The 25,607-nt window shown below is 33.3% G+C and overlaps 1 protein-coding gene across 1 annotated transcript; it reads right to left on the bottom strand.

Moving 5' to 3' along the window:
* Nucleotides 1–3,475, bottom strand: LOC120075918 (eugenol synthase 2-like). The gene is made up of 4 exons (XM_090313277.1): nt 3,200–3,475; nt 2,966–3,100; nt 1,704–1,941; nt 1–1,131 (listed from the first exon to the last, which is right to left on the bottom strand). Exons 1-4 carry the CDS (start codon nt 3,389–3,391, stop codon nt 890–892), a joined length of 807 nt encoding a protein of 268 aa, XP_090169403.1. The 5' UTR covers nt 3,392–3,475; the 3' UTR covers nt 1–889.
* Nucleotides 3,476–25,607: the final 22,132 nt, after the last annotated feature.

The raw sequence follows: 25,607 nt of genomic DNA, 5'->3' as shown, positions 1-25,607 counted from the left end.
ATGTGTCTATGAGTTATGTGTTTCACAAGTTTAAATTTAAAGCTTGACTTTTTAAATACTAGTTAAAGAACCCAACATCATCCTCAAGAGACTTTCAATACATGAGCTATTCCTACAACTTTATGTTATAATCCATAAAGTCCAAACAGACGTTCGATCTTAAAAAATTTGGTCAATGTTGAAAAAGTGACAAAAATGATCATATGTAAGTGAATAATAAAAGACTTTCATATATTATGCAGATATATGGAGAGATGTCCATGCGATAGGGTTAGGGATGACTTTCCTATCCTCAGTTCCCATTCCCCATAATTTTTTTTTACATTTTGTTTGTTTTAAGAAAAATCAATTAACTTAAATAACTAACCTTGAAAAGTTTTAATTAAATAGTTAAATTTTTATTTTACTCGGACAAGAGAAGTTATACTCAAATTTACTAGTAGAATGAAATAATTACCTATTCAATTATCTATATATAATATAAATTTAAATGTTCAGTTCAAGCATATTTATTATCTGAGACATTAACCAGTAAAATTTTAAATTTAAATATAATATATTTACAAAATAATAATAATAAGGGTCAGTTGTAAATATAGCAATAAAACTTGAGGTAATAACCGAGATAACACGATGCAAAGTAATTTGCAGATGATGTGAAAATTGCTATATTTACAATTCTTCAAATGAGTTGTTATATACTTAATTATTATTCTTAAAAATTGTCCATTGCAATTTCCTTAATGATAATAATAATAATAACATAACAATAATTAGCTAACAGGGCAAGATACAATGTGAATAGTAAAATATATATATATATAATAAAATCCTGTTTTTAATCCCTTAGAAAATCATTTCAATGAAAAAAGCTTAGAAATTGATCGAGTTAAGTTGATAGTATATGGTAAATTAAGAGAGACTGACCTTGGATGTCCCGGAGGATTTGGTGTTCTGGAACATAGAGCTTTTCCAATGGTTTGCCGATCTTCTTCTCCCATAGAGCAACGAGGTCGTTGAAAGAGTAGGTGTTATTGGGAGGATTGATGTACAATATTTTGTTTTCAGTTCTTGGGTCGTCCACAGCTTTTATAGTGTAACTCCCGATGTCCTCCTCCAAGTTAAATATAGCTGTGTTTTATGAACTAAAACCACTTAAAAACGGCTATGTTTGACCATCATTTGTCTTCATTCTTTACTTCTTTAACTTTTGTTTACTTTAGTTTTTATAATTTCAAAATTTTTATTTAGGTCTCTCAACTCTTAAAAAGTAAATATTTTAATTTGGTCCATTCATACATTTTTTTAATCAAAATTTTAGCACGTCATTTCTTTCATTAAAATTTTAAAATAACGTAGTAGCCATAAATTTGTAGTAAACAGTTCTCATTTCATAATAAAATTTGTATTAAAATTTTGAAATTAGAGATCAAAATGATCCATTTTTAAATTACAAGAACAACCAAAACGACATAGACATTTTGGCAGTAAAAGAAGTAAAATAAATAAAAGTTAAAGCTACGTGGACTAACTAAAGATGGTTTTATTTTGCATGCTCTTAAAAATTCTAAAAATTAGAGTATCGATTAAAACTTGAGTTCAAGGTATTGTATGTATAATGCGTCTAAGTTTCTTAATACTTCTAATTGATGTAAAACTATGTGCCAGTGTAAACCAAAACAACATGGAAAACAGTGACTGACCTTTGGGGTGTCCGTCTCCAGGAATGATGACCTTGTCAGTGGGAGGGGAGGTGAGTCCTGGCTGCATCAGTGTCGGGAGAAAGTAGCCATTGAAACAGTTGGAGGACACATAAGTGTAGGGTATCCCTTCCCTTTCAATAGCCCTTCTGATCTCTGCCTTTATGGCCAACGCAGATTTTGCTGGCTCAACTGCATTGAGTCGATCCACATCCAATCCAAACTCCGATGGAAAAAATCTCTGCGCTCATTTTACCAAAATTAAACGCCCATTTGTTATCCTCTTTTAACTTCCTTTCATTTCAATTTTTTTTACAGTAGCTATGAATTTAACATCGACGGGGTGAATGGACATAAAATAAATAAGTCATAAAATATCATTCATGTGAACAAATATAAACAATAGATATTCTAACTTATTTACTATAAATATTCATTTATTATTATTATTATTATTTGTTTTTTCTAGAAATATTCATCGATTTTTTTAAAAAAATTTGAGATCTCAATTTTCTTATCGATGTCGGTTGAAATATAAACCGAATTTTTTAAAATATCAAATATTAAAATATTTTAATGAATATTCTAGAAAGACATTTATAACTATTAGATCGTAATGTGTTAGCAAAATCCTAATAATAGATTTAGGGTGTCAACGAAGATGTCTTACCATTTGTATAAAGCCAAAAAATTAGAAACGTGAATAACTCAAGAGCCTCTTTCTTCGAATTCTCTTTAAATTTCTTCCAACCCTCCAAAATTTCTTTCCAAAAACAACATTTTTCAAGGACGGTTTTTTACCATTTTAAGATATGGTGAATATGAATCTATATATTGGTTGTTTTGAAAAATAATTAATATATTTGTCATTAAGTTATTAATATTAATATTCCACTAAATATAACAACTAAATTTTAACGATTGAGAGATTTATAATTTAAAGCAATCTATTAATGTTTAATGTACTTAAAAAGAATACATGAAAGACATAGAACATGCATAAACAATTCAAGTCTTATCAAATAAGTCATAATCTATTCTATTTATTTGTTTTCAAATTGCAATCTAATAATATTATTAAAAAAAAAAATTGTCAAGAACAGGAAGAATCAAAGTTGAAAAAGAGTTCAGAAATCCGTTACTACATTGGAGCAATTTCATTTCTAACAAAGTTGAATCTAAACACGATCGGATTGGAATTGAAGATCAAACGAAATTGAAATTCAGGAAAGCAAAAAGTGAGAATCGATGAGTACGTTCGTTACCTTGACATTGCCGGCCTCTTTAATTGCATCAATGATCTTGCTCTGATCCGCCAATTGCATTTGGCCTACAGTCGAAATCACGACGTCCACTTCCTTAATCGCTTTCACTAAACTTTCACGATCATATAGATCTCCCTGCATTCCACAATTAAAAAATCAACTGATCAATCTCCTGATTTTGATTCAAAAAGCAGAGATCGAGATCAGATCACAATTCATTCAAAGTCAACTTACAGTGATCAATTTAACGCCCAAATTCTTGAAATTCTCCACGAGTTTTGCTTTTACAGGATCGGCGATGGTGCTCTCTCTGACGAGAACAAACGTAGGATGTCCAGCCTTAGCGCTCGCTTCCACCACGAACTTTCCGATGTAACCAGTGCCGCCGATTATCAGAACTCTGCTCTTCCGATTATCCTCCGCCATTTTTATTAAAATTTAAAATATCTTCTTTCGCTGAAGAAACGCAATTGTTTGGATCGGCTTTCTCCCGTAAGCCAATGGTATTTATATGCAGAATTTGAACTTGTGCAAAATTACATTTATATCCCTCTGTTCTGTTTACGAAGATTGAAGAAGAAGCAAAACTTGAGGACCCAAAACTTGAATGGTGATGTGAAAAGACGGAGTTGCCCCCGACTTTGATGGTTGTTGGGCTTGGCTTGGTGACTTTGTCTGACAGCAAACAGGTGGGTAAGCAGTGATTTAGATTGAAGTGTTTATTTATTTAAATTGGTAAGAATTATCATTTAAAAAATCGATGATTTCATCTTCTAACAACAAAATATTGTCGAACTAAAGAAAACGACAAAACAAAATTTACACATTGTGTCCATATTTTTTCCCTTTTTTATTTTCTATTCTTAGTATACATATCTCAGTTTCTAATTTTTTTTTTTAATATTCAATATTGGTATCTTTACTTTTTCCTAATTCACCATAGGTAAAGGTGAAAAATTGTACACATATTTTATATTTTAAAGGAAAATATATGTATGATCACATTAGTTTCTAATTCTATGCTTTGTCTTATTTGTTTAAATTTAACTGTAAATAAACTTATATGACATGATAATCGACATACATGCTACAATAGAATAAATCTAGAAAAGTAAGCAAATCTCAATCACTTTAGAGAGAAAAAAGTTGAAATTTTTTTGTTAATTAATCTTATTTTGAACCGAACTGGCTATCAATCTCTATGTCTTTTTATCTCGACTTGTTTTGTTTAATATTAAGTTACTACTTGGTTTATAGTTATTCTGTTACAACATGAGATATTTGATTCTAGATATGTTGTGTATTATATTCACTTCAAAATTTCAATTTAATAACCTATGGTTTGGATTTTTTTTTTTTTTTGGAGGATATAAGGAAATAAAGCACAAACTTGGAAGAACAAAACAATATTCAACCATCAAAAAGAGTCCACCTATGGGACATGATCTTCTAGCTAAATCACCGAATCAACGACATCCGATGTCATAAGTATGAGAAATAAGTTTGTGAGCTACAAAATTGAATAATTTAATTTTGTATATTAAGTTTAAATTTTTTTATCTCATGTTAATTAATTGATGAAATATTGAGGGGACAATAAAATATACTTTATTAACTAATTAAAATTAGTTGGACAATATGTATATATTAGGAAAAATATTAATTTACACTCTTCAATTTTGGGGTTTAAATAACCATGAACTTTCATAAATATATCAATTTAAACATAAAACTAATAATTGTATCAATTTAGACCTTAAACTTTTATAAGTGTATCAATTTAAACTTTGAACTTTTATAAGTGTATCAATTTAAATCTTGAAGTTTCACAAAGATATCAATTTATTAAACCCTCTAGTATGTTTTATTTGGATATACTTATGAAAGCTTACGGTTTAAATTGACATTTTTATGAAAGTTTGGGGCTTAAATTAATATCAGAATTTAAATTGATGCAATCATTCGTTTGAGGTTTAGATCGATACTATCTCAAAAGTTTAGGGTTTAAATTGATACAATTATTTGTTAAGGGTTTAAATTGATACAATCCTAAAGTTCAAAGGTATAAATTAGTATTTTTCCTATATATTAATTAAAAATTGAATCATCTCATATGACCAATTATATAATATTCTTACTCTACGTTAAATAGGTAGAGTAATTCTAGAAAATGAGCTATTCATGTAATACGTTACGTGGTACTATATTCTATGTAAAATAACTATAGTAATTCTAGAAGTCAGTCCCATATATGATCATTGATAAAAAGTGGAACGAGCTAGGCAAAAAAAGAATAGGAGAAAACTAAGCTTAAAAATAAAAAAAAAAAAGCATAGCATCATAAAGCATCATTGCTATAAAGATAATACGCTTAAGGAAAAATTATTGTAAAGTAAAACACAAGATATATGGCATGATCGTGCCCAATCAATTTCCTTTACGTGTAGTCAAAGAATATTGCAAATTTCAACTCGAAAATAACGTTAAAAATTTATGGGTTTGAATTTTTTACACCACATATTGTTAAGATTTTTTTAAATTAAATAACATAATTATAAGAGAAAGCTCCTTTAAAATTTCTTTTCTATTATAAATATCATGATATAGATGTCCATGTTTAATATCTATTGATTATCTGTTATGCCTTCATTTTTTAAAGTGTTATCCATATGTCTTAACATTACACATTATTCATATAATTCATCTTACAAAATTGCTTATAAATAATAGCATTTGATGAGTTTTGGAACACACGCATTGGGCAAAATCCAAAAAGATTGGAGAAAGTGGATAAATCAATCCTTTTTATTTTTGTTATTTATTTATTTCATATATTTAAATATTATGTTTAATTTATTTTAATATTTATTTATTTTATTATTATATTATATTATATTTATTTTAATGTTATATATTATTGGTATCCGTGTTCCCGTTGTGCACATCAAGTTCATAACATATTATCAACACGAGCTCTTATCGTTTTCCTTGCTAAATGTAGGTTTTAAAGGTATGTCGATTTTTCTCTCTTTGTTATAATTAATAAATTAAATGTTGTTTTACATATTTGATACATATTAAATTTCTAATATAACTATAATCATTCGCACGAGATTTCAAGAGAAATTTATTTCGTGGAACTTGAACTTTGTATAAAATTAATTTTGTGGAAAGTGAATACAATCTCTAACACATAATATTTTGATGCTTTCAAAATAAACTATAGTCTTTAAGCTGGTTGTGAAGGAACTCTTATACAAGAGTACCTTTGAGCGGAAGTGGATCGTTCCAACTCATTGTGATAGAATTACCACATTTACAATCTAACATAATAGTTATGCATTATGGGACAAATTACCAGCATGCTTTGAACAATAAATAACAAGAAAACAAGAAAACATACCAGTTGAAGAACCTTTCTTCACCAAAATCTCGCTCTCTCCAAGGGACTGCTCTTCTCGCTCTCGCTGGAACGTCCAAGCAATCGTTCACCAACACCCGGTCGTCTACTCACGAACGGCCTCCATACGAACACAACAATGGGGATGACACCACCACTTAGAACCTTCGATATTCTCGGAGTGAGAATCCAGAAGGTATGGGCTCTGTTGGATTTGGTAGAGGGAAGGAGGAAATGAAGATCGTATACAACGACCAAGCAAGTGGGAGAAGGCAGGGTCTATCGTATAGACAATGCTTGATCATTTAGAAGAAGGTACACGATCGTTTAGTAAATACCCAATGATCGTATAAATGATCATTTAGTAATCACTTGAGCGCCCGATTGTTTAGGAAAGAACTATACGATCGTTTAGCAAATCCTATGCGATTGTTTAGAAAGAAGTGTGCATGTATACGATCATGTGGAAACTTTGAGCTATCATGTAGTTTCTTGGTTTGCTATGCGATAGGATGTATACAGAAAATGTGAGTGAATGACTGATCTTTTGCAAAATGAAAACGATTTTCATTTTATTCTTCAGTTACGAAAACTGACTAAAACCTCCCACTAACACACGGTTACGGAGGAAATGCCGACACAATTATCCCATAATTTTTCAACTAAAAATAATAAATATAATCATATTATATTCATTAACCTATAGTTTAATATCACATATAGACCATAGTGTTTTCTCATCCATTAGATATAAATCATATTTATATCCATTTTCCTCCAATTAATGTATCTTATACATAAAGTCAACCATATCATATATAATTAACCAGTTCAATCATATTATATATAATCGAACTCTCTCTTGTACATTTGAACATTTCAAACTGAGCCAAAAACTTATTCTAAACTTGAATCCATTGAGCTACCAAGGGGACCTTATGGACTTATGGCTCAAAGCTCCAACGGTACGTCAATAGCTGACTAAACTCCTTAGCCACGAGATCCAACATCCGTTAACTGCCAAGTGATGACATGCAGAAACATCCGTTAATGCATGTCATCTTAGGCCTTTTACTTAGAATTATGAAGGTTGTTAGACAGAGTATGCGTCGATCATGATAGGAATTCACAAGAATATTAGCTTGCATCGATCAACATGTTGAAACTCCGCTAACCTATTTTTTTGCGTTAATTATGCATTCAATGTTCTATCTTTGTAGCTAATGTAGGAAATGAACACAAACACGGAAACCGGACCATCGATCGCAAGGCAAACACGGAAACCGCATACAGAGAAACACTCCATCGCAAGGCAAACATATCGATCAATGCATGGATGTTGCGGTAATCAGCCCTATGCATCCATCGCATGGGAGTTACGCTCGTCATGCGATTGTGGTCATCATGTAGAGTTGCAGTGTTAAGCGAATGCGGCCATTGAATGATTGGGGCTACGCGACAACGCATTCTAATGGGATCAACGCAAGATAGGTGGAATGAACGCATCAATGCATCTACCTCGAGAAAATCCAAAGCTGATGTTTACATTTCACCTACCATGCCATTAGTGGCAGAGGTTCAGAAAAGGACTAACGCGCCGAACGTCAAACTCAGAGTAGTCCAATTAATATTGTTGGCGACCCAAGCTCTATAAATAGAAGCCAATGAGTTGAAATTCATTTCATCCAAGGTTTTCGCTTGAGGTTCGCCTATGGCGGATCCTTGCGATCCAGAAAAATGCATGAGAAGACAGCTAAGAGTTATTCACCTTCTTCATCCATTCCGAGTGACGACTAGAGCCTTCGATTGGAGTTAGGTCTCGAGAAAGTCAGTTCCTCCACCCATCCATGACACCATCGGCAGCCTTGATGCACATCCACTGAGAGAAAATCTTTGCTTCCAGCCGGTCATTTCTTTTCCATTCTTTTTCTATATTGTATTGTATGACATTTGGAATTAAGGGATTAACACAATTATTTTCAATGCATTTCTCTGTTCCTTCAAATCCATCTCTATCTTCTTGCTTAGCATCATTACTTTCATTGCCACGCTTAGTGGGATTGCGTGGGTATTGCATACATAGTCATGTGGATTAGGGATATGAAGCATGTAGCAACCTACCGAGAGGTGTGCATTGCATGAGTGTGTGAGTAACCTTATTTGCTTAGTGTGAAACTGCTGCAACGCCTGTCTATAGGCTAACGCATTGCTTGTCTATGAGTGAAGTCAACAACAATCAACTGCCCGAGAGGGTAAGTGATTGGACGCATTAAGCTAGGTATGTGTTGTTCACTAGGGATAGTAACAACCTTGAGTCAACCAAGTTCATGAGTTTGTCTTGTCTTATGTTGTGCCTAACACCCCTTTAGAGCTACTCAAGAGAGAGTTTAAAGGAAGAACCTAATGACTCGAGAGAGCAAGATTAGATCGGCATAAGCAAGAGATAGGGACTTAAAGATAAGATCTGTTTGTCAACATTGCATCGTTTGCACCATAGGAATAGGAATGATGATATGTGGTCACCTTATTTGTGTATCATCGCATAGACAAGAATTAGAGACTTATGTGTAGGCCCTATAGACACCTCTGCATATACATCGCATGTGTTTTAGCATTAGAAGCCGTAGCATTCGCACCAGGAGGTGGTTTACTATTGTATGAGTGTTGCATGATAGCATTAGTTTGTGTTGACTAGGGTTGCCCTTGCGGTCATTCTTAAGGGTTGCAAAGAAAAAATCTCCACATTTTATCTATTTTTCATACATTTATTTCATTTCAAGGTTTGTCGCATCGCTACCTTTCATGCATAATTCTCATTGGCGTTGTCTATTAGATAGGAGTAGGAGTAGGATTAACTTAACAACATCCCCTCCATTCTTTTATTCAACCGCCGTATGCATAATCACCCCAAACATATAGTTACAAGTCCCTGTGTTCGACCTCGGATTACCCAAGAAATTTGCGTTCATGTTACACTTGGCGTGAACGTAAGAAAACTTGTGGTCGGACACATGGTCATCGCATACATTTATTAACGCATTTTTCATTCCAACGCATGACCATCGACGCATGACTATCAACGCATATCTTAGGAACATGCATTGCATACCGCATCCAAGGGATGTTGGTTGTCGAGTAAAATTGACTTCCAATTTCCTGTCATCAAGTTTTTAGCGCCGTTGTCGGGTACTTGGCAGCTAAATGTTTGTTAAGTTTTGTGTCTCTGCGAGCAAAATTTTTATCTTAGGAGTATTGCAGCTTGTGTGACCAGGTTGCAAATAATATTGAAGTGTAGGCGATGCGCTGGAAGCCAATGTTGACCCCAAGATAGAAGAGCAATCAGTCGCAAAAGAGCTGAAGGTAATTCTAAGCACATGACAGCTGTATGCGCCCAACAATTGCTGGAAGTTCCAATGGTTAGGGCAACTTGACCCAAGCAGTTGAGAGCCATCTCCTACATGGAAGACCCCTTGCGGTGACAACACTCCTACTTTTCCAGGGACGTCTTCCACTCTATCTTTACTTTGCTTTCTTAGTATAGGTTATTTCTATTTTATTTTTCATTGTTATTTTGGATATATGGTTGCTTCCTTGGCTGTGGTACATTTGCTCTTGTAGGCGCAACAATAAGTCTTCTCGGTTCGTAGTTCAAAGGAAGAATTCCTTTCACCCTTCAACGCATGGCTTCAATCGCGTGGATTCTAACGCATGAGCGCATGCATTGTTCCGCCTAAGATCTTTTCTTGTTATCTTGTATGCCTTATCCTTTTGAAATTCTTTTCCCGATTGCGTTGTTTTGCGATGTTTCTATGATGGTATGTATAGTTCACCGCATTCTTCGAACTAATCAATGCAAGACATTCTTTACTTTTATTAGCTTCTTCAAATTTTAGAAGTCGTGAGTTTTATCTTGTACAAACCTTTGTTCAAACATTTATTAACACATTCTTGTAATTTTATCTTTAGCTTTGAGGTGAGAACGTCGCCAACCTCTAAGTTTGGGGGTGGCAGTGGTCTCGGAGAATTGCGATCATTTGAAAAAAAAAAATTTGAAGTGAGATTTTGAAAATAATAACTCTACTATCAACGTAATGGGGAAACCCATGTTGATAAGAGTTAAGTTGTGAAAAGCACTTGCTCTAGTTGGATGTCCGCATGACACACATGGGGGCAAGCCAAAATGAAGGCAAGTCGCCAGGATCAACGCATTAGCGCAACTCCTCTATCCAGCACAAGCCAAATCAAAAGAGACAAGAGTCGAAGTTGAATATAAAACGTAACCGAAGTTGGATGCCCGCATGACACACGTGGGGGTAAGCCCAAACGAAGGGCGTAACCAGGTTCAATGCCGCATTTAAATAAACCATCGCAAAGTTTTGAAATATTTTGAATGAACACAATCTCAAGGAGCTAAACACAAAATTGCGATGAATGAATAAAAGTTTTTTAGCAAAAACTTGCCAGATTTAACTTAGAAAAGACCTTTTTGAAGAAGCAGCCAAAGTGGAGGAGAGCATTGTGGTGATGGTCAAAGGTGTGTGTAAATTATATTCGGAGAAACTGGTCATCGCAAAGGAAAGCATGAAGGTGAGTTAGAATTTCTTGAGTATAACGCATGCTTGAGGACAAGCATGATTTTAAGTTTGGGGGTGTGATGACATGTAGAAATGCATGTCATCTTAGGCTTTTTACTTAGAATTTTGAAGGTTGTTAGGCAGAATATGTGCCGATCATGATAGAAATTCACGAGAATATGAGCTTGCGTCGATCAGCATGTTGAAACTTAGCTAACCCGTTATTTTGCATTAATTATGCGTTCAATGTTCTATCTTTGTAGCTAATGTAGGAAATGAACGCAAATGTAGAAATTGGACCATCGCATAGACGACCGCATGTGGAGAAACACTCCATCGCAAGGCAAACGCATCGATCAATGCATGGATGTTGCGGTAATCAACTGTATGCGTCCATCGCTTGGGAGTTGCGCTCGTCAAGCGATTATGGTCATCATGTAGAGTTGCGGTGTTAAGCGAATGTGACCATTGAATGATTGCAGTTATGCGATAACGCATTCTAATGGGATCAATGCAAGATAGGTGGAATGAACGCATTAACGCATCTACCTCAAGAAAATCCAAAGTCGATGTTGACATTTCACCTACCACGCCGTTAGTGGCAGAGGTTCAGAAAAGGACTAACGCGCCGAATGTCAGACTCAGAGCAATCAAATTAATGTTGTCGGTGACCCAAGCTCTATAAATAGAAGCCGTGAGCTGAAATTCATTTTATCCAAGGTTTTTGCCTAAGGTTCGCCTATGGCGGATCCTTGCGATCCTGACAAACGCATGAGAAGATGGCTGAGAGTTCTTCACCTCCTTCATCCATTCTGAGTGAAGACTAGAGCCTTCGACCGGAGTTAGGTCTCGAGAGAGTCAGCTCCTCTGCTCATCCATGGCACCATCGGCAGCCTTGATGTACATCTGCTAGGAGTAAATCTTTACTTCCAACTGATCATTTCTTTTCCGTTCTTTTTCTATATTGTATTGTATGACATTTGGAATTAAGGGATTACAATTGTTTTCAATGCATTTCTCTGTTCCTTCGACTTCATCTCCATCTTCTTGCTTAGCATCATTACTTTCATTGCAACGCTTAGTAGGATTGCGTGGGTATTGCATACTTAGTCATGTGGATTAGGGATATGAAGCATGTAGCAACCCACCGAGAGGTGTGCATTGCACGAGTGTGTGAGTAACCTTATTTGCTTAGTGTGAAGCTGCTACAACGCTTGTCTATAGACTAACGCATTGCTTGTCTATAAGTGAAGTTAGCAACAATCAACTACCCGAGAGGGTAAGTGGTTGGACGCATTAAGCAACGTATGCGTTGTTTACTAGGGATAGTAACAACCTTGCGTCAACCAAGTTCATGCGTTTGTCTTGTCTTATGTTGTGCCCAACACCCCTTTAGAGCTCCTCGAGAGAGAGTCTAAAGAAAGAACCTAATGACTCGAGATGGTGAGATTAGATTAGCATAAGCAAGAGATAGGGACTTAGAGATAAGCTCTGTTTGTCAACACTGCATCGCATGCACCCTAGGAATAGGAATGATGATATGTGGTCGCCTTGTTTGTGTATCATCACATAGACAAGAATTAGAGGCTTAATGTGTAGGCCCTATAGACACCTCTACTCATACATTGCATGCATTCTAGCATTAGAAGTCGTAGCATTCGCACCGGGAGGTGGTTTATTATTGTATGAGTGTTGCATGATCGCATTAGTTTGCGTTGACTAGGGTTGCCCTTGCGATCACTCTTAAGGGTTGCAAAGAAAACATCTCCGCATTTTATCTATTTTCCATACATTTATTTCATGTCAAGGTTTGTCGCATCGCTACCTTTCATGCATAATTCTTATTGCGTTGTCTGTTAGATAGGAGTAAGAGTAGGAGTAGGATTAACTTAACAATATCCCCTCCATTCTTTTATTCAACCGCCGCATGCACAATCACCGCAAACATATAGTTACAAGTCCTCGTGTTCGACCTCGGATTATCCAAGAAACTTGCGTTCATGTTACACTTGGCGTGAACGCAAGAAAACTTGTGGTAGGACGCATGGTCATCACATACATTTATTAACGTATTTTTCATTCCAACGCATGACCATCGAAGCATGACTATAAACGCATATCTTAGGAACATGCATCACATACCACGTCCAAGGGAAGTTGGTTGTTGAGTAAAATTGACTTCCAATTTCCCGTCATCACCAGGCATTCCACTAAAGATCGATAGCTAACTATTCTTATCACAGATATATTTCTGTGTCCATCGGATATAACCAATCAACAGTACGATAACCCTTCACAGATGCTCGTAAGTACAGTTAGGCCAATTTATCGATTTGCCTCTATAGTTACATTTAACTTCTTAAATACCACTGAACCCTCCAATGAACAATATAACATAGTTCTATTGTGTGTGGACACCTCTAGGGCTATGAGAAGGTGTGTGGTGCCACATCGTTCAAGCCTCGGAATCAGCCCTTAAGGGAGCAATCTATCATTTACCTCCACTTCGAGGAAGAAGTGAATTCCATTTTGTGTAGTTGAGTTCCCGACTCCCAAATCAGATGAATCCCCAAAGTGGTAGGTTTGAGTCGGCGACTTAGCCACTCGCATCCATGCAAATCAAAGGACCGCCCTCAAAGATAGGAGTTCCTAACTCACTCAGGATTGAGGTCATGTTACCTATGGTCATTCTATTGAAGTGAAATCTCTATCATGAATGATGTTATATAACGAGACGTTAACACTTCGTGGTTAGGTCTTATACAATCTTTTTGTATAGTATACCCCTGCTCGCATGTCCCCATATGAATGATCAGGATTAGACCATTTGTAACAAGTCACTACACTTGTAACTATTCTACAAAGCAGGCCGCATCCGTAACGTTACCAGGATAAGGTTTCCCTCCTATCCATATACTACAGACCATTTTGGTTATCACTTAAGACATGATCCACTTGTATGTCTCTACATACATGTTTAAGTTACAAACGACAACCAGGGATTTTAGTTTATTGGTTTGTAGTAAAGCAAATAAAACATCCAATGTTTATATACAATAAGTGAAATATCATATATTATACATCACAAGCGTTTGCTCAAAACTTTGTTTATTAACTACAGGACACGAGAGTTTAGGACATCATCCCCAACAAGTTGATCTTCTTGAATGATCGACCTTTGGACTTGCTGATCTTCTTGGATGATCGGCCTTTGGGCTTGTTGATCTTTGTGGATGATCGGCCTTTGTGCTTGATGATCTTCTTGGACGATCGATCCTTGGGTTTGTTGATCTTCTTGGACGATCAGTCCTTGGGCTTGTCGATCTTCTTGGATGATCGGCCTTTGGGCTTGTCGATCTTCTTGGACTATCGGCCTTTGGACTTGTTGATCTTCTTGAATGATAGGCCTTTAGGCTTGATTTGTTCGCACGAGATTTCAAAAGAAATTTATTTCGTGGAACTTGAACTTTGTATTTGTATTAATTTTGTGGAAAGTGAGTACAATCTCTAATACATAATATTTTAATGCTTTCAAAATAAACTAAAGTCTTTAAGCTGATTGATCTTCTTGAATGATCAGATTTTAGGCTTGTTAATCTTTTTGGATGATCGGCATTTGAGCTTGTTGATTTTCTTGGATGATCGTCCTTTGGGCTTGATGATCTTTTTGGACAATTAGCCTTTGGACTTGTTGATCTTCTTGGAGGATTAGTGTTCACACAAGGCTTCTGGAGAAACTTGTCTCGTGGAGTTGAACTTGAGTTGGTGTAGTTGATGTTAATGTTGATTTCATGTGATGTGGTTCGATCTCTAGCACTTGATCCTCTTATTCTCTCTCAGTCGAATGCGCACGCTTGATTTGAAGAAGCGAAGCGCGTGAGGATCTTGGAGTTGAGGGAGTCTTCTGGTTGTTGGGAGAATTCTCTCTAGGCTCTTTGGAATGTAGAATTCCTGACCTCTTCAAACGAGGAGATCTTCTCTATTTATAGAGTTCACAGGTGGGCTTGGGCTTGACCCTTGGGTTTGAGGAGATTGAATATTTAGCTTATAAGTTGTAAAGATACGGTCAGTTTGTTGAAATCTTCTAATCTTCAAAGCTTCAAATAGTTTAGATCCTCAGTTCTTCAGAATTTGAGAACCTCAGTCTTCGAAGCTTGAGAAGCTTCCGTCTTCAGCACTTAAAAGCCTGAGTCTTGGATCTTGGGAGCTTAAATCTTCAGAGCTTTAGTATGTCTTCTGATCTTCAAAGATTTAGTATCTTCTGAGCTTTGATATGTCTTCTGATCTTCTGATCTTTAGTGATTTCTGATCTTCAAAGCTTTGGAGGAGTTATGTTCTTCAGATCCTTGGAGCTTTAGACTTTAGATCTTCATAGAGCTTTTGCCTTCAATTCTTCCAACCTCCCCCCAAATGAAGAGTAATGCCTCTATTTATAGAGGTTTCTCATGGGCTTTACATGGGCTTGGGCCTAATTACTTTACTGGGCCAAATTTGGATTTGAGCTAAAGTTGGGCTTGGGCCCATTTGTTGTTGGGCCAAAATATTGCGCTTGAGCTTAATCTTTAATTTAGCCCAAAATTTCACCATGGGTTTGAATTGAGTTGGGACTGAGTGATTTTAATTACTCGGCCAATCCTACTTATAATTTTTCCAATATACTCAGGCTTTCATTGATGATGTGGCAACTCGTGATTCACCGAAATTTCTCATTCAACAATAATATTTTGTAGTAGTGTTACTATGAAAATATCATAAAATTAGAATTTATAGCATTTGATATTAATGATAATAATTATTTGTCATTAGTGCTTGATACCAAAATACATCTAGATGCCATAATAATATGATCATCGATAGACAATTTTTTTTCCCTAAAGCTCGTCGTAAATGGATGCACTTGAGGCTCCAAAATTTTAAATCGATATGTTAGAGAAGATATTTTTCTACATTTCAGATATGCTCCTGCAATAGCAATACTGAGAGAAATATTTCAAAAGTATTGTATACTCATACGATGTCTTCTCATGGCTAAATGAAATAACAAATTATTGATTAAAAAAATATATGAATCTTAACCAACTTGAGCAAAAACATTCCCTAAAGTGAATGTTGTAAATTTTAATAATTGTGGATGAAAAATCATGAATCTCGACCAACTAAAACAACAACATTCCCTTAAGTAAATGTTGTAAATTTTAATAATTGTGGTCGTGGTAGAGGGCGTGACCGTGGCAAAGGAAGAAATAACTATTATTTTCATGGTAGTCGTTCTAATAATTACAAGTTCAAAAGAACCATATAAAATGATGATCACAAAGGAAAAACTCCACAAGATAAGAGTTAAGTGTTGAAAATAAATGCTTTCGATGTGGAATGACTGAGCAGCGGTCACGTACTTATCGTATGTCAAAATACTTAGTTGATCACTATTAAGTCTCCCTGAAGAAAAAAGGAAAAAAACGTAAAAGAAAAATTTGCATACCAAGATAATGAGATATTTGACCCATCCAATATAACAAATTTGGATGTGGCACATTTTTTCAGATCTCCTGAAGAGAAAATTGGCATAATTTATTGCATAAAAAGCGTTTCTTTTGATTTTGAGAATATTTTTTCAAACTGACAATGCTGGAAGCAAAAGTTAATACAATATCAGGTTCTACAAACCTGATTGAAGGATTTCGAAAAGCAAATATTATTTTGCCTAGAAGAATAAAATTTACAATTGACAATGCATTGTTCTCCAGTCAATAAAAGAGAAATCTACTTAGTTTTAAAGATATAAATTGCATTGGTTATCATACTGAGACTGATAGAAAGAATAATATGGAGTATCTTTATATGATTTCTACTGTCTCATATGAAAAACGTATACTGGAAAAGTTGTCTGCTTTATCTTCTGGATTATATTATACTCATATACGAGTAATTGAAACACATGCAATAATGAACCTGAAGTTCCTGAATTCAAACACATTTACAATTTGGCATGACAGATTAGGTCTTACAGAATCTATAATGATGAGAAAAATTATTGAGAATTCAAATGGACACCCAATGAAGAGCTAAATCTTTTGCATTATCATGTGATGCTTGTGAAGGAAATCACAAACAAAGATCTCCATGAGCAGTGGAAGTGGATCGTTTCAAATTCAATTCAGAACGAACACAACAATTACAGTCTAACCGAAAACTAACAGATTATGCATATACAGAAATTACAACATCCTACTAGAAGATTCAAGGGATAGATTATGCGTACCTTTGAAGAACCATTCTTCAAGTATCCCTCGACCGATCTCCAATGTGTCCAAAGAAGCAGCAATTGAATGCAACGAACAGAACATGAACAACTTGATTCTCCTCGAACACCACCACAAGTGTTATCTTGGTATTCTCGGTGTGAGAATCCAGGAGTTGTGAGCTCTATATGATATTGGATTGAGGAAGACAAGAGGTCTACGATCGAGTATATGATCAAGTAAGTGGGAGATATGAACATTGTCTATCGCATAAACGATGTACTCGATTATTTAGTAAACGGAAGCCTATCACATAGACTTTGCTACTCGATCATGTAGCAACGATCATCGAGTAACTATCGTATAGTCAACTCTTAAATGATTGTTTAGACTCTCAACAACTATGGCTTAGTAAAAACTCTTTTTACTTGATAGCTTCTTTTCGTGAGAATTTTTTGAATAGAATCAACTACTAAATTTGGAAAATAATTTTTCTTTTATTTAACGGTTACCATAAAACTTCCAATAACCTCCCACTCAAATCGATTATTAGAGAAAAAGAATTAATTATCATATAATTAATATATTATAAATAAATATGATAACCAACTTATCATATTATATTTATAACATATAGTTTTAATATTTCATCATATGAAACATATAAACCATAGTTCCTTTTCTATTTTATGGTACTTAATATAAATCATATTTATATTAATTCCTCCAATTAATATATCTAATACATCACCACAATTATATCACATATAATCAAATTTCCTCTTGTTTATTTGAACACTTCAAACTAACCCAAAATCTGATTCTCAACTTGAACCCATTGAGCTACCAAGGGGATCTCATGGACCTATAGCTTAAAGCTCCAATAGTACTTAAATAACTGATTAAACTCTTTAGTCACAAGATCCACCATCCGTTAACTGTCGGACACTCCACTAAAGACCGACAACTGCACTTTTCTCACTACAAATATATTTATATGTTCATTTAACCAATCAATAGTGCGATAACCCTTCACAAATCGCTCATAAGTATAGCTGGGCCAATTTACCGTTTTGTCCCTGTAGTTACATCTAACTCCTTAAGTACCACTGATTCTTCTAATGAACAATAAGCCATAGTCCTACTATGACTGAGTCATCTCTTCCAAAGAGAGGGTATGACCACTATGTTCAAGACCTGAAATCAGCCTTTAAGGGAACAATTTATCTACTTACCCCTGCTTCGGGGAATGAGTCAATTCCGTCTTGTGTAGCTGAGTTCCCAGCTCCCCAATCAGACGAATCCTCAAAAAGGTTGGCTTGTTGAGTTGGCAATCTGGCAACTCTCACCCATGCTAATCAAAGGACTGCCGTCATAAGCAGGAGTTCCTAAAACACTTAGGATTAAGGTCATGTCATCTATGGTCATTTTAGTTAAATGTAAGTCTCAATTATCAACGGCGTTATATAAAGAGACTAATCATCTCGTGGTCCGGTCTTATACAAACTCTTTATATAGGACACCCTCGCTCGCATGTCTCCACATGAATGGTCAGGATCATACCATTTGTAGCACTTTACAATACTTGTAAATATCTACAAAGTGGGTCGTATCCGTAGTGTCACCAGGATAAGGTATTCCTCCTTTATCCTTATACTACGAACCATTTAGGTTATTACTTAATCCACGATCCACTTGTATGTCTCACATACATGCTTAAGTTACATAAAATAACCACGAATCTTAGATTATTGGATATGTGTAAATGAAAATAAAATAACATTTATTTTATTAATAACAATGTATACAAAATGTTTACAAACTATGCGACCACCGGGAGAATTAGGACACCAATCTCAACAGCTTACTCTCAAGGAAAATTGATAATTAGACCACACCAGCAAAAGTGGGAATTGAATCACCTGCATTTTTAGAACAGTTCATGGTGATATATGTGGACCTATTAACCCACCAAGTGGACTGTTTAGATATTTTATGGTATTAATAGATACATCCAGCAGATGGTCACATGTGTGATTATTATCAAGTCGAAATCTTGCATTTTCAAGATTACGTGCTCAAATAATTAAGTTAAGAGCACAATTTCTTGTTTATACAATTAAGACCATTTGTCTTGATAATGTTGGTGAATTTACATCCCAAAATTTTGATAATTCTTGTATGTCAATTGGGATAAGTGTTGAACATCTTGTAGCTCATGTTCATACACAAAATGGTTTAGCAATGTTGGGGATGTCCTAAAACTCACGGTTTGTAATTTTGGAAACATATTCTATTTATCAATAAAAGTATTATTGAAATTGCATTCTATTATAAAAATCCAATAAATGAACTAAGGGCTTTAGTATGAATACTTTAACTATATGTAGAGACATAAAAGATAACCAAGTTATAGTATATAGTATGAATACTTTATACTATATAATATAATTTTAATAAAGAACCAAGTTATAGTATGAATACTTTAATTAGCATACAAACAAAGTGGATGTGGTCCACTTTATATATTGATACAAATGATGTGATCTTGAAATCGTTCATGTGGAGACATGCAAGTGGAGGCATCCTATGCAAAAGATGTTTGCACAAGATCGAATCACAAAATATTCATTTTTCTTTATAACGATCGTTTAATGTTAGAACTGACTATTTCAATTTCATGACCTAGGGTAACTCGATCTTAATCTTGAGCTAACTATGAACTCATATTTATTCAGGATTATCCTTTGATCTGCATAGGTGAGAGTTCAACAACACTGCTCAATAAACCTTCTATTTTGGGGATAAAACCAGATAGATAGCTGGGGACATAGTCCTGCAAAAAGGAATTTACTCCTACCCATTTTATGGTTAGCAGATAGGTTGTTCTCTTAAGTACTAATTCCTAGTCTTGAACAAAAGGGCCCCACCCTCTCATGACCGAGAGGGATATGGTTTATTAGTTGAATTATAAACCAATTGTTCACTAAAGAATCAGTGGGAGTTGAAGGAGCAAGATGTATTTATAGGGGTAAAATGGTAATTTTGACCTAGCTGTAAATACGAACGACCTGTGAAAGATCGACTTATTGATTATGGTTAAATCAAGTGGACAGAAATATATCTACAGTGAGGAGAGTGCAACCATCGAGCCATAGTGGTATGTCTTAGTGGTTAACGAATATTGATTAAATTCGGTTTAAAGAGTTTAACCGATTAATCTCAAATCGTTGGAGCTCCTGATCTGTAGGTCCATGAGGTCCCTCTACTAGCTCGTAAAAGATTAAACCTTGCATTAGAATATTTAGCGAATTCGAAATGTTCAATTCGAAATTAGGGTTTGGAATTAGAAATGTTCAATTTCAATTTTAGGGTTTGGTTAATTATATTTGACATAATTAACGTTTAATTTTGTTGAAATTAAACCTAATTGGAGAGTTCAAAATATTTAAATAATGATTTAAATATAGATTACAAGAATAGGATTCATGTTTGAATTAAGTGTTTTATTAATTTAATATTTGATATTAAATTATTATTTATTTAATTACTTAATTAAAATTAAATCAATTTTTCATTTTTAAATTCAATTTACAGAAATTGAATTCAGATTTAATTTATTCTTAAATTAAATTAATTTAAATTGAAAAATGGAAATGTTAGTAGATTTATCCCACTTCTTCATTTTGAGTGGATTAATCCAAGAAGTGGATTAATCCGAGAATTAACACCTAACCCCACTAATTAGTACAATTTGATGTGTCAAGTTGCTGCATAATTTAGTGCTTGCATATATCAACTGATAAAAAGCCTCAATCTCTGAGAATGAAGCTTCATGCATTCTGAATTTTGAAAATTTTTCCAACAAAATAGTTTTTGCTTTCAAGCTCTCTGAAACCCATCTAAATCCCTCTCAATCTTGAGTTTCCACCACTCATTCAAGGCTGAGAATAGTAAAGAACTTGGTGGTCTTCTTGAAGGTCAATTTCGTGGATTAAGCAAGGAGCAAGTGGAAATCTTCAAAGGTATACATATTAAAACCCTCTTTGTGAATAAAATCTTGTTTTAGCATGCTTTTGACTCCAAATAAGTGTAATTAGAGTGCTTAATGATTAAGTTAGCTTCCATTTTATGCATCTTTACTCTATCAAGCAGAATCATTCATAAAACATTTGCAGTTAATTGCTAGACCATTGCTTATAAGAGCTAAGTCTTCTACATCTGTATGGGAGCATGCTAATCTGTATGCAGCACCACTTGTACACATTAGGTCAATAGCTTATCATAAGTACTTGCCATTACAATTAGCTTATGACCATGAGTCAAATATTTCTCATCTGAGAATTTTTGGATGTACAACAACTGTTCTAATTACTCCACCACAGTGCATTAAAGTGGGTCCTCAAAGGAGGTTAGGAATATATATTGAATATGATTCCCCATCAATTATTAAATATATTGAACACCTGATGGGTGATGTATTTATTGCATGATTTGTTGATTGTCATTTTAATGAGACAAATTTTCCAACATTAGGGGAAAAAATTAAAATGTTGGAAAAATAAATTACATAAAATACATCGTTATTATCTCATTTAAATCCCTGTATAGATCAATGTGAACTGAAGTTCAAAAAATAATTCATTTGCAAATATAAAAAATCAGTTACTAAATGTATTTATAAATGTTAAGAATGTAATTAAGTCATGTATACTAGCTGCAAATGCTTTATTAAATACAGTAAGTTGTCACTAATGAGTCTGAGACACGCCAGAAGCGTGATAGACCATATTGGTTCCAAGGATAAAAATCTTTGAAAAAGAAATAGTCAATAAATGACTCAGTTAAGAATATGAATGTTCTAGAAGAAATCCTAGATATAAGTACTCAATGTTCTAGAAGAAATCCTAGATATAAGTACTCATAAGAATGTTGAAGTAAATGAGTATTATAATGAGATCTCAATAAATTATGGAACCATATAAGTCGACAGCATTTTTACATACAATGTTACTCACAATATTATTTATGAAAGTGAGTATGAAAAATATCAACATAGAAATGATTGATTTATGTGGAAAGAAACAATCAAAACTCATTTTTTCAAATCGTGAGGACTAGTAGTTCAAATATTAGAGAATGTAAAAAATGTAGGATACAAGTGGAGTATTTGTAAAACAAATAGAGTGAAGTCACAAGATATAAAGCGAGACAGATCCCACAATAATTATTGCAATAGACTGGTATTAATTATGAGAAAACATATTCTCTAATGGTTGATATACAGTAACACGAGATATTCAATTTATCTGATTGTGTATGAAAAGTTTAATATACATCTTATGGATGCAGTATTTATATGGATCTCTTAATAAATATCCGAATTAAAAGTACCATAATCTTGTAATTCACATATTAGATAGTCATACATATATCATAGAGATTTTTATAAAATATTCCTGACGAATGTGATATAATCATCTTATTCAATATTTGTTAGTATGAGGGTACAAAAATAACCCAATTTGTCAATATACTTTTATAAAGAAATCACAACCTGAGATTTACTATAGGTTGATGATTTGAGTAGAAACTCCTGAATAGATTTCACGGACAATAAATTTTTTTAAGAAAGAAATTGAGATGATAAGTTTTGCCTTAACTTGCAAATAAAGCATATAGCAAATGGAATTGTATCAATTTATACATAAAAGATCTTTTTGTGGATTATTACATCATTGAATACTCATATGGTGTTTCATTCACTCGATGTGAAAAGGATATATCATCTGATCTCAGAAAGATGATAAAGAATATTAGGTCTTGAAGAACCAAAAATTTTGAGAAATAAGTGCACTTATTTAGCTTTACTAGTTTATTCAATACACTTCGTAGTATTTTTCAGTGGTTTTGTTACATATATATGATATTCCTCCAAAAGGAGGATATTGGAGTAGAGTTAAACATATGGCACGTTTTATTTGATAAATAGTTTACATTAATTTATTTTATTCTAATAAATTGAATTATGATATAGTTGGTTGTAAAGATGTAGGTTAGTTATCTAACCCATACAAGCTAGATCTTAAACAAGTTACTTAGTACATAAAGAAGAATATTTATATCATGACGATTAGTGAAACAAACCTTAAAGGCTCAAATTATGTTGAAATTCTTGCAATTCACAAGACTAGTCGAGAATGTGTATGGCTAAGATCAATGACTTACATTTGTGGAACATGTGGTTTGTCTTTGAGTAAAAATCTTCCAACGATATTATACAAAGACAACACAACATGCATATCTCAAATCAAAGGAGGATATATTAAAGAAGATAAAATAAAACATATTTCACCAAAGTTTTTCTACACTGATGATGTCAGAGAAAATGGTAACATCACTGTACAACAAATTTGTTCGAATGATAACCTAGTAGACTTATTTATAAAATTATTACCAACCACGACCTTTGAGAAATTGGTGCACAATATTGGAATGCGACGACTCAGATCTCAAGTAATGTTCCCATGAGGGGGAGTAAATATACTATATTCTTTTAAGAGCATTAGATTATATGCAATATGTACTCTTTTTTCTTCATTGGGATTAGTTTCCCAATGGGTTTTTTCCTAATAAGGTTTTAATGAGGCATATTTCATATATATAATGGGCATCTAAGGGGAAATATTATAAATATTATGATAATAGATGTCCATTAGATGCTCATGCTTAGTGTCGTCTATTGACCATGTGTCATGCCCTCATTTTCCAAAGTGTTGTCCATGTGTCCAAATATTACAAATTATTAGTGTCCATGTAATCCACCTTCTACTTGCCAAATTCCTATAAATAGTGACATTTGATGGGTTTTGGAACACACACATCAGATAAAATCCAAAAAGATTGGAGAAAGTGGAGAAATCATTTTTATTTATTTATTTTATATATTTATATATTACATTTAATTTAATTTATTATTATATTATATTATATTATATTATGTTGGTATCCGTGTTCTTATTTTTGTCCTTAAGTTCACAACACTTTCTTGTTTATAATCTTTAAATATGGGGAAAAAAACACTTCTATGTATTTTATATTACATTAGATCCATGAATTAAGTCTTAAAACACTAAATAAACAAAAAGAAAATTATTTTTAGAATTTTTATTAGAAGTAGTTTTAAATAACAAAATCAACCAACAAATATTTATTGAATTCATTTCATCTAATTAATCTAGAAACAAGAAACAAAATTTACAGTGCATACTAAACATGCCTAAATTTTTATGTTTATTCTATTTTAGTCAATAAATTTAAAATTTTCTACGTTGACTATCAAAGAACTTTTTTTAAAAAATAAACATTCTTCCTTACCGTCATTGTTTTTTTTTTTTTTTTTTTTTTTTTCTAACATAATAATCTCAAACGTATATTAACATATAGACGAGAACTTCATAGGTTGACAAAAGGTGATATTAAATATGCAAATAGCATGTGACTAAATTATAACAAAAACAATTATTACCAAAGTAAGTATAATTTAACTGCCATTTAAGATTTGTTAACGACTATAAGACCCAAGGTTCGAATCTCATACCTCTATTATATTCAAAAGGAAAAAAAAAACCAAAAACAATTATTATTTTGACTTGAACATATCACAACCTCTATATTTGTTTAACTTAAAAAAAGAAAAAGAAAAGATTTATTATTTTTTAAACGGTCACAACTTAAAGTAAACATTTTAAAAATTGGTGGAAAGCAAAGAATAATTAGGTTAAATTTCAAAATTTGACCCAATGATTTGATTTTAAAAGTTTAAATTTAGTCCCTATGGTTTGATGAGATCTCATAAGTAGTTCCTATAATTTAATAAAATCATCATAAAAAATTATTGTCATAGAGACTATATATGAGAATATTATCAAATCATAGGTATTAAATTCTAATTATAAATCAAAAGGATTAAATTTTGGTTTTCTCTAAACCATAAAAACCAAATTTGTAGTTTAACCAAATAACCATTTAAAAATTTGTTCAATTTTAGTCATTGTATTTTCAATTGTCCAATTGAATCCGTTTAAAGTTTTAATAAATCTTAAATTTAATCTCCGTTGTAGTTTATTTTTTTATCTTTTAACAAATTTTTATTATCTATTAATTTCTTTTACTATAAATTTTGAAAACATATTCACATATTGCATTTTCTTACATGAAAATTATCATTATTATCTAATTAATTTATGTAAAAATTAACTTTTAGGTCGTCTGGTTAGAGGTTTTTCTGGATGAGAATTGACATAGGCATGCAAAACTCAGGTTTGTTTTTATGGTTTTCAACACTTTGCCTGAAATAAGTTATCCTCAGGCATCATCTTTTTCCACATATAAGTTTTTTTTTTTCCTTTCCAAAATTTGTGGTT

Source organism: Benincasa hispida, chromosome 4 (genome assembly GCF_027475165.1).
Source record: "Benincasa hispida cultivar pf3 chromosome 4, pf3_genome.v1.1, whole genome shotgun sequence".
NCBI classification, from domain to species: Eukaryota; Viridiplantae; Streptophyta; class Magnoliopsida; order Cucurbitales; family Cucurbitaceae; genus Benincasa; species Benincasa hispida.
Note: the sequence above shows the minus strand (reverse complement) of the source record. Positions and strands in the feature narration are given on the sequence as shown.

Bases quoted from the DNA above. Each gene is read 5' to 3' on its own strand.
- LOC120075918 (XM_090313277.1), bottom strand. From the start codon at position 3,391: ATGGCGGAGGATAATCGGAAGAGCAGAGTTCTGATAATCGGCGGCACT. The intron at 1,942-2,965 runs GTAACGAACGTA...AAATGAGCGCAG, and splicing joins AAGAGGCCGGCAATGTCAAG to AGATTTTTTCCATCGGAGTT. The intron at 1,132-1,703 runs GTCAGTCACTGT...CATAAAACACAG, and splicing joins TGGAGACGGACACCCCAAAG to CTATATTTAACTTGGAGGAG.